General features: G+C 47.3%; 1 protein-coding gene and 1 long non-coding RNA gene across 2 annotated transcripts; both read left to right on the top strand.

The window, feature by feature from the left end:
* The first annotated feature begins 261 nt into the window (after positions 1–261).
* Positions 262–2083, top strand: LOC145117092 (uncharacterized). The gene is made up of 3 exons (XR_013712486.1): positions 262–767; positions 1264–1604; positions 1971–2083. It is a non-coding gene; the product is annotated as an uncharacterized LOC145117092 (long non-coding RNA).
* Positions 2084–3119: 1036 nt separating this feature from the next.
* LOC145112572 (uncharacterized) lies at positions 3120–9567 on the top strand. Its single transcript, XM_079048723.1, has 2 exons — positions 3120–4332; positions 9433–9567. Exon 1 carries the CDS (start codon positions 3120–3122, stop codon positions 4245–4247), a length of 1128 nt encoding a protein of 375 aa, XP_078904849.1. The 3' UTR covers positions 4248–4332; positions 9433–9567.
* The last annotated feature ends 544 nt before the right edge of the window (positions 9568–10111 follow it).

Below are 10111 nucleotides of genomic sequence, written 5' to 3'. Positions count from 1 at the left end.
ATAATAATATTAATAATAATAATAATAATAATAAATCAATTTATTTTATATAAATAAGTTTTATTAGTTCAGGGTCCAATAAGTAATTTTTAGAAATTAGATATGCAAGACGTTTTAGTGTTGGGGTAGATTCTGCCAGTATGGTGTAATCCGAGGACCAAAAGTGTCAAAACCCTAGAATGGGTTGTCTCTTTCCCCTGCAATCGACGTAGGCTCACTGCTGCGTCTCTTTCTCGTTTTTGGCTCTTTGAATCGGGTTTTTCAGAAAGCAACACCGATTATCACCTCTCTAGGAAACAACACTTTCGTTTAATTCACTCATCTTCCCCTTACAGTAAAAATGGAGAGATATTGTGGGTTAAAGGCAGCCTCCGGTTGTGGGTTTTCAGGAAGGAGGGGCTGCCAAGCTCTCTCCTCTCTTTCTCCGACGAGTGGAGAGCATCAGGTCCCCGCGAAGAAGGTAGTGCGCAGCTGTAAGTCTCGATGTTCCGAATTAGATGAGCGAATGGGTTTATGATGTCGATGGGAGATTACAATCGTTTTACGACGTGAGTGAGAAGAGATTTTTCCGACATGTGGGTGTGTGTGTGTTTCATCTGCTCGCCTCTGCAAACTTTCTTCTTCGTCGGGGAAGAAGATAACCGCCAGCGCCGGAGCAGAAGGCGTCGTCGGAGAGCACATCGCCTAAGAAGACATCAGCGTCCGTCTCATGTTCTGCTTCTCAGCTTCAGCTTCTGGTATCGTCGTGCGTCGCTCACTGAAATCAGGTATACTCCTTTGGACTGTTAAGAGAAATAGGGTAACAATTTTAGATTGGGTTGGTGACATTTTGAATCAAACAAATTTGGGCTTGTATTTAATGACATGGAATACTTTTGGAATGCGGGTTTTGAAATTGGGCTTCCAATTAAACTCAATCCATTTACGAAAACAATATTTAGGATTTGATTTTTGAGTTAAAAATAAGAGATAATCATGTTTATATGGACATATGTATCAGTTTAAACCAAAATTAAGGTAATTTATAAATTAAAATAAATAAATAACATTTTGAATAATATATTGTACTTATGAAAAGATAACGTAACATAGTTGGAAATAAATCCTAGAAGATTTTTAGAGACATCATTATTATAAATATGAGGGGTAAAATGGTCATTAATTAGAATATGTTATTTTAAAAATCCAAAATTAAGTATTTAATAAATATTAGAATATAATACTTGAAATTTGAGCTAAATAGAGACTATTGTTGGGATGTAGGCGATCAGAGAGTTGGACAATTCATCTTAGCCACTCAAGTTGTTTTACTCGGCGAGTCGGATGAAGGAGAACCCGTCGAGTTCTTGCTAGACTCGATGAGTGGAGTCGGGGTTGGATCGGGTTAGCAGAGTATGGACTCGACGAGTGAGTAGACCAACTCATCAACTCAGGTCAACTGGATGTTGACTTTGACCAATGTTGACTTTGCCCGGTTTTGGTATTGACCCTGGTTAGGGTTGTATGTTCGGTTTGATGACTTGAAGGTTGTCGTGTAGGGATTGAGGGGTCGAGGAGAGCCGACCTTCACGCAGAGGACAGTTCCGACACTACACGACATCGAGGTGAGTCACCTTCCAGTAGCGGTGGGTCTACGGCCACAATGTCGGCCCACCAGTAGGAGTTATGTTGGATGATTGTCTTTGTGATATTCATCTTTGTGTGCTACTACATGTGATGTTATGTGCAAGTATGATATGTTTTATGTGGTAGTGGTAGTAGGAGGGGAATAGTCCCCAAGTTCGGTTGTTATGACCGAGGGGTAGGTCGGACACCCCGGTATGTCTGACAGGGGTAGGTTGAGCACCTCAGTATGCTCAGCAGGGTAGTTCGGGCACCTAGATATGCCTGCCAGTATGTTATAGTATGGTATGTGGTATGATGGGGGAACTCACTAAGCTTCGTGCTTACAGTTTTCTGTTTTGTTTCAGGTACCTCTTCAGCGAAGGGGAAGGAGCCGACGCGGTAGCGACACATCACACTCACACATGATTTCCGCATTGAGTTTTCTGGGATTGTACTCTGATTATTACTATTATCCGATGATATGTTTTTGAGACACGACGTAAAGGTTTTATGAATTAATATAATATTAGCAATTTTTGATAAATGATTTCACATGATTACTTAATTAAAAATGAATTGTTCTTTGCCTTGAAAAGGGGATGTTACAAGTTGGTATCAGAGCCTTAGTTTGAGGGATTCAGATACACTCTCGGGTGTGTCTGAACTCAAACTGAGGACTTGGTAAAAAAAATTTCAAAAAGAAAATCACTTTATGAAAAGAAGTTTGTAAAGAGAAAAAGGAACTTTGAAAAAGAACAAGGTGTGTGATGTGCGCGACCGACCGAGCTCAAGTAAGTTTTCCCCAAGATACCCATACATGTTATGTTATGATATGATATGATTATGAGAGTTGCATGCTAGATTAGGGCTAAGGATCTAGGAAGATGCATGATATGCCTGCTATATGTGCTTTTGAGCTGCGAGAGGTTACTGATTAGTCAGTTATATGATAGCTTGGATAGAGTACGATTGGATTGGGTTACTCAATGCCCGAATGCTGTTGCTTTGTGCTTCGGGAGTCCTAGTTATCTTTAGCTAACTAGTAAACGAATACGTTAAGTTACATATTGCGAGGAAGAAATAATTCCAGAAGGTTAGGTCTAGCCCTACTGCGCAGCTCTTGTTTGAGTCCAACCGTAGTGGGGTAGGACCTTTCATTCGAAGAATTATCTGGTCTTAGTAATATGTAATGGTATTCGCGAGCTAGTTAGGTAAAGGTAGCAGGGGTTCCTTATGCAGCTGATGGCGGAGAGTAGGTCGGAGAGTTACCCTAGGGTAAGCCTAGGACGAGATTGGAAAAGAGTGCAACAGTAATAGGAGGGACTTGGTGAAGTCGAAGCAATCCTCGAGGAAAGTACGGATAGATGTGGAAGGTAGTATGAGCCCGTACTACTGAAAACAGAGGATCCGTACTCGAATCGAGGAGGGCCGAGATGGAACCAGAAAACTTGTAGAGTGTATGAAACCTCTCGAGGTTTATGTATGATTCTGACAATTATGTGTTATGTTTCAGAATGGTGATGATCACACGTCATGGAAGAGGAGGTTCAGGATCAGGATCCGGTACAGGATCGGGTTCGGGGGCAGGTTCCGAGCCAGTGGACGAGGGACTACGCGATTTCATCGCGTCTGAGATTACGAGAGGTATTCTTGAGTCGACCCCGGTGATTTTCGGGTCGATCAAGGAAGGGATGATAGAGCTGATGGAGGATCGCCTAAAAGCATTCACGAGCGATATGACATTCAGTCAGTCAAGGTCACACACACTGTCCTTCAAGGACTTCAGGGGCAGTGGTGCGCCAGATTTCCATGGGGCTAAGGACCCCATTGCCGCCAGACGATGGATTGCGGACATGGAGTCCGTACAATTGACGAGCTTCTGCCCTGAGGGGTCGAAGGTCAGTTATGTTGCGGGATGCTTGAGGGACAGGGCTAGGGACTGGTGGGAGTCGGTTGGTGACTCTCTGGGAGCCTCGGCTATTGAGGCTATGACTTGGTCGGAATTTCTAGCCCGGTTCAAGGCTGAGTTCGCGCCAGCTGTGGAGCTTCAGCAGCTGGCCAGGGAGTTTCTCGATATGAGGCATACGACTGAGTCAGTGGTGGAAATTACCGCCAAGTTCCGGGATAGGGAATTGTTGGTGCCCCAGTATGCGGGGGACGAGGAGATGCGCAAAACCTGCTATCATGATATGTTACGAGCTGATATCCGAGAGCATGTCAGCTACTCAACTTGCCCAACCCTGGATTCTATGATCGCCAGGGCGAGGGAGAGGGCGATTGATTTGGAGCACATCCGGAAGAGGAAAGCGGAGGAGGGTCAGGTGACTGGGGTTTCGGGGAAGAAACCCAAGGGATCCGACGTCAGGTCGAAGGGCCACCAGGGCCGGAGCCGCTGCGGAAAGTGCGACAAGCCGCACGAAGGGGTGTGTAGACTCGGGTCTTCCGGCTGCTATAAGTGCGGCAAGGTTGGGCACTTTGGCAAGGATTGTACTGCTGCCACTCCCACATTCCAGACATCAGAATTGATTTGCTTTCATTGCAATCAGAAGGGCCATAAAAAGGCCGATTGCCCGAGATTGACAGCAGCAGCGCCGGTGGCGGCGCCAGCTCCAGCGACCCTGCGGATTACTGATGGCCAGTAGGGCAAGTCAGAGGCTCCAGTCGTGAGGAGCCGAGCCTTCCATCTGACTACCGAGGACGCACGCACCGCACCCGATGTGGTGACGGGTATGATTTCTTCTCCCTAGCTTTTATTATATGTTGTTTACAATATTGATATGTTATGTTGTATGTTGTTTAGGATCCTTCCATGTGAACGGTATCCCAATTCAGGTATTGTTGGATTCGGGTGCTACCCGATCATTTGTCTCTCTTGCGCTTAGCAAGAGGTTCCCTAAGTCTTCGGGCATGTTGGATTGCCCTCTAGAGGTCGAGATTGCGGACGATCGATCAGTGCGAGCGTCAGAGGTTTTTAGGGACTGTGTTTTGAGGTTGTTCGAGGAGCGTTATTTGGTAGACTTGGTCCCCATTCTGTTGCGTGGGAACAAGGTGATTATAGGCATGGATTGGTTGAGCCCCAATGGGGCAGTGATCGACTATGCGCAGCAGTTCGTTCGGATCAGGACCCCAAGTGGGGGAGAGCTGGTGATTCAGGGCGAGAGGCCACAACGTGGACCAGCGCTATGCTTAGCAGCGAGGGCTAGGCGCTATCTTCAGCATGCGCTGGGTATGTCGCCTATGTTATGGATACCCGGGACGCGGGTAAGACGATGGTGAGCGATGTCCCGGTGGTGCGAGATTATGCGGATGTATTCCTAGAGGAGCTGCCTGGGATACCTCCGGAGCGGCAGGTGGAGTTCAGGATCGATCTAGTCCCTGGTGCAGCTCCGATAGCCAAGGCACCATATCGGCTGGCTCCTCCCGAGATGCAGGAGTTGTGTACACAGCTGCAGGAGCTGTTAGACAAGGGATTTATCAGACCGAGTAGTTCGCCTTGGGGAGCCCCGATCCTGTTTGTCAAGAAGAAGGACGGGTCGCATCGCATGTGCATAGATCACCGGGAGCTGAACAAGGTAACGGTGAAGAACCGTTACCCACTTTCGAGGATAGATGATCTGTTCGACCAGCTCCAGGGAGCATCTTGGTTTTCCAAGATTGACTTGCGGTCAGGCTACCATCAGATGAGGATCAGGGATGAGGATATACAGAAGACTGCTTTTCGGACTCGCTATGGTCACTATGAGTTCGTGGTGATGCCCTTCGGGCTCACCAATGCTCCTGCCGCGTTCATGGACCTCATGAACCGCGTGTGCAGACCGATGCTAGATCGGTCTGTGATAGTTTTCATTGATGACATCTTGGTTTACTCCAAGACGCAGGAGCAACATGAGGAGCATCTGCGAGAAGTTTTGGATACCCTGAGGAGGGAGTTCTTGTATGCCAAGTTCTCCAAGTGCGAGTTCTGGTTGCGCGAGGTGCGGTTTCTTGGGCACTTTGTCAACCAGAACGGGATATTGGTTGACCCGGCCAAGGTGGAGGCCGTGATGAGATGGGAGGTTCCGAAGTCTCCAACCGAGATTCGGAGTTTCCTCGGATTGGCAGGCTATTATCAGAGATTCATTCAGGACTTCTCGAAGATAGCCGTACCTCTGACCCGACTGACGAAGAAAGTCGTTGTCTTTCGTTGGGGGCCTGAGCAGCAGGCAGTGTTTGAGACGTTGAGACAGAGACTATGCGAGGCGCCGATTCTCTTCCTGCGCGAGGGCGTGGAGGACTTTGTGGTGTATTGTGATGTGTCCATCTCAGCGTTGGGCGCGATATTGATGCAGAGGGGGCACGTTATCACTTACGCTTCGAGGCAGCTGAAGCCTCATGAGGCGAACTACCCAACACATGATTTGGAGTTAGGGACGGTCGTCTTCGCCCTCAAGATTTGGCGACACTACCTCTATGGGGTCCGTTGTACCATCTACACGGACCACAAGAGTTTGAGGTACCTCATGGATCAGCCGAATCTGAACATGAGGCAGCATCGGTGGTTAGATGTGGTGAAGGATTACGATTGCGAGATCCTTTACCACCCGGAGAAGGCCAATGTCGTGGCCGACGCGCTTAGCCGCAAGGCAGCGCTGATTAGAGACATTTGCATAAGGATGACGGTGGTGACTCCTCTTTTGGATCAGATCCGAGAGGCCCAGCAGGAGGCTATGAAGGAGGAACATCGGAAGAGTTAGCGTATTGTGGGACAGATTTCCTCCTTCGACTATGATAGCCGTGGGTTACTGACACTACACCGCAGGGTGTGGGTTCCCTATCATAGGATTGTGCACCAGGTTTTGATGGAGGAGGCGCATAAATCCCGATTCTCGATTCATCCCAGGGCGACGAAGATGTACAGGGATCTTCGACCCGATTACTGGTGGCCCTGCATGAAGCGAGACGTCGCCTGGTATGTAGAGCGATGCTTGACCTGTAGGAAGGTCAAGGCCGAGCACCAGAGGCCACACGGCAAGATGCAGCCGCTAGACATTCCCATGTGGAAATGGGAAGATATTACTATGAATTTCATCACCAAACTTCCCAGGACTGCACAGGGAGTGGATTCGATTTGGGTCATCATGGATCGGTTGACCAAGAGTGCCTATTTCATACCGATCCAGGACAGCATCTCAGCAGAGAAGTTGGCTGATATCTACATCCGAGAGGTTGTGGCTCGACACGGAGTTCCAGTCTCCGTAATTTCGGACGGAGACGTGCGGTTTACTTCCAGATTCTAGAAGAAGTTTCATGACGAGTTGGGTACTCGTCTGCATTTCAGCACAACGTTCCACCCACAGACGGTTGGTCAGAGTGAGCGGACCATCCAAACCTTGGAGGATATGTTGCGGGCCTGCATTCTAGACTTCGGTGGTAGCTGGGATACCTACCTTCCATTAGCTGAGTTCTCCTACAACAACAGCTATCACGCGAGTATCGATCGTCCTCCCTTCGAGATGTTGTACGGGAGGAAGTGCAGGACCCCGATATGTTGGGGCGAGGTCGGACAGAGGGTCATGGGGAGCACCGAGGTGGTGCTCAAGACGACAAAAAGAATTCAGCAGGTTAGGAGTAGGATTCAGACTGCTCAGAGTCGGCAGAAGAGTTACGCCGAAAAGCGCCGATCAGACTTGGAGTTCCAGGTCGGGGATATGGTTCTCCTAAAGGTTTCGCCTTGGAAGGGCGTCATCCGATTCAGGAAGCGGGGCAAGTTGGGCCCCAGATACATTGGACCTTTCCAGGTTGTCGCCCGGGTGGGCAAGGTGGTGTATAGGCTGGATCTGCTAGCCGAACTCAGTCAGATTCATAGCACTTTTCACGTCTCCCAGTTGCGGAAGTGTCTGGTGGACGACTCGGCAGTTGTACCCTTGCGGGATATTCAGGTGGATGACAACTTGAATTACATCGAGCGGCCAGTGGCTATCCTTGACAGGAAGTCGAAGGATCTGAGGAACAAGAGCGTGGAGCTGGTAAAGGTGCAGTGGCGGCACCACAAGGGCTCGGAATGGACCTAGGAGCCGGGGGATGAGATGAGGGAGCATTACCCCGAGCTTTTTCAGGACCCACTAGCAGACTTCGAGGACGAAGTCTAAAATAAGTGGGGGAGATTTGTAACACCCGATTCCTAGTACGTATTTAATTCAAGAATTTCATGTATTTTATATGGGACTCGACAAGATGGTGGCCCAACTCGTCGAGTAGAGTCGTGATCCGCGGGGTGTTTAAGTGACCTACTCGACGAGTCGGAAGACCGACTCGGCGAGTAGGCGCTGTTTGAGTGAAACCCTAAATTTGAGGGTTTGCACCCTATTTAAACACCTTATCTCAGCCTCCATCGTCCCTTGTACTCCCAGAAGATATAATAGCGAAACCCTAGCCGTTTTTGTGTGTTCTAAGGCCATTTTGGTGGATTGTGAAGCTTGAGAAGTGGGAAGGAACTTGTGAGACCAAGGGGGAAACAAGAAGATCCAGAGTTTGAAGCTCATTTTCAGCTTATTGGAGGTATGAAGCTGAACCTTTGTCTATAGATCTTAATTTTTGGGCCATTTCCTTCATATTTCTAAGCCCTTGAGAGGTTGTATTCGGGATTTAGTGTTGGAAGTCAGTTTGTGCTTTAGATCCAGGTCTATTGGGGGGGGGGGGGGTTATGGCACAAAGGTGCCCATTTTGTTGCCATGAACACCCCATGCACTTTGGAGGCCATCTTTTATGGCTTTTTGGGCCAAAGACCTCTTGCATGTGTACCAAGTTTGGAACTTTACGTGTAAAATGGACATTAGGAGGCCTGATCTATGTATTTGGTGTGTTAAGACCCATTTAAATCGACTGTATAGTGTTGCCCATGGATGGACTCGACGAGTTGTTCTTGGAACTCGGCGAGTCGCGGTGTGTTGACCACCGAATCCTTTCTGTGGATGGACCAGCTGTTAGGGAGGAAGTCCCGTGGATGTTTAGACACGAAAAGGGACCTGGGAATCATAGGACCCGGCGAGTGTACGAACAGACTCGGCGAGTCCAAGGCAATCTCCCAATATTTGAAGATGGACTCGACGAGTTGTTCATACAACTCGGCGAGTCATAGACTGGACACATTCTTATGAGGGAGATGAACTCGGCGAGTTCAAGGATGAACTCGGCGAGTCGGATGAAGGAGAACCCGTCGAGTTCTTGCTAGACTCGATGAGTGGAGTCGGGGTTGGATCGGGTTAGCAGAGTATGGACTCGACGAGTGAGTAGACCAACTCATCAACTCAGGTCAACTGGATGTTGACTTTGACCAATGTTGACTTTGCCCGGTTTTGGTATTGACCCTGGTTAGGGTTGTATGTTCGGTTTGATGACTTGAAGGTTGTCGTGTAGGGATTGAGGGGTCGAGGAGAGCCGACCTTCACGCAGAGGACAGTTCCGACACTACACGACATCGAGGTGAGTCACCTTCCAGTAGCGGTGGGTCTACGGCCACAATGTCGGCCCACCAGTAGGAGTTATGTTGGATGATTGTCTTTGTGATATTCATCTTTGTGTGCTACTACATGTGATGTTATGTGCAAGTATGATATGTTTTATGTGGTAGTGGTAGTAGGAGGGGAATAGTCCCCAAGTTCGGTTGTTATGACCGAGGGGTAGGTCGGACACCCCGGTATGTCTGACAGGGGTAGGTTGAGCACCTCAGTATGCTCAGCAGGGTAGTTCGGGCACCTAGATATGCCTGCCAGTATGTTATAGTATGGTATGTGGTATGATGGGGGAACTCACTAAGCTTCGTGCTTATAGTTTTCAGTTTTGTTTCAGGTACCTCTTCAACGAAAGGGAAGGAGTCGGCGCGGTAGCTGCACATCACACTCACGCATGATTTCTGCATTGAGTTTTCTGGGATTGTACTCTGATTATTACTATTATCCGATGATATGTTTTTGAGACACGACGTAAAGGTTTTATGAATTAATATAATATTAGCAATGTTTGATAAATGATTTCACATGATTACTTAATTAAAAATGAATTTTTCTTTGCCTTGAAAATGGGATGTTACACAACAACACACTCAACTCTTTGCACCGATCAGAACCACGAACCGACTAACACCAAACAATTATCGAATCTCAGTCAACAACCTAAATCTTTCAAGTTTGACCCAAAGTCAAATGTAACGGTTGTTTCCATTTTATGATTTTGAAATAGGTTTGATAAATAATATCGAGTAATTAAATAAAATGCATTATATAGGTGAATGGTTAAATTAATAATAATAATATTAATAATAATAATAATAATAATAAATCAATTTATTTTATATAAATAAGTTTTATTAGTTCAGGGTCCAATAAGTAATTTTTAGAAATTAGATATGCAAGACGTTTTAGTGTTGGGGTAGATTCTGCCAGTATGGTGTAATCCGAGGACCAAAAGTGTCAAAACCCTAGAATGGGTTGTCTCTTTCCCCTGCAATCGACGTAGGCTCACTGCTGCG

This window comes from Lactuca virosa, chromosome 5, assembly GCF_052849685.1.
Source record: "Lactuca virosa cultivar CGN04683 chromosome 5, Lactuca_virosa_CGN04683_v6, whole genome shotgun sequence".
Lineage (NCBI taxonomy): Eukaryota > Viridiplantae > Streptophyta > Magnoliopsida > Asterales > Asteraceae > Lactuca > Lactuca virosa.
Note: the sequence above shows the minus strand (reverse complement) of the source record. Positions and strands in the feature narration are given on the sequence as shown.

Bases quoted from the DNA above. Each gene is read 5' to 3' on its own strand.
- LOC145112572 (XM_079048723.1), top strand. From the start codon at position 3,120: ATGGTGATGATCACACGTCATGGAAGAGGAGGTTCAGGATCAGGATCC.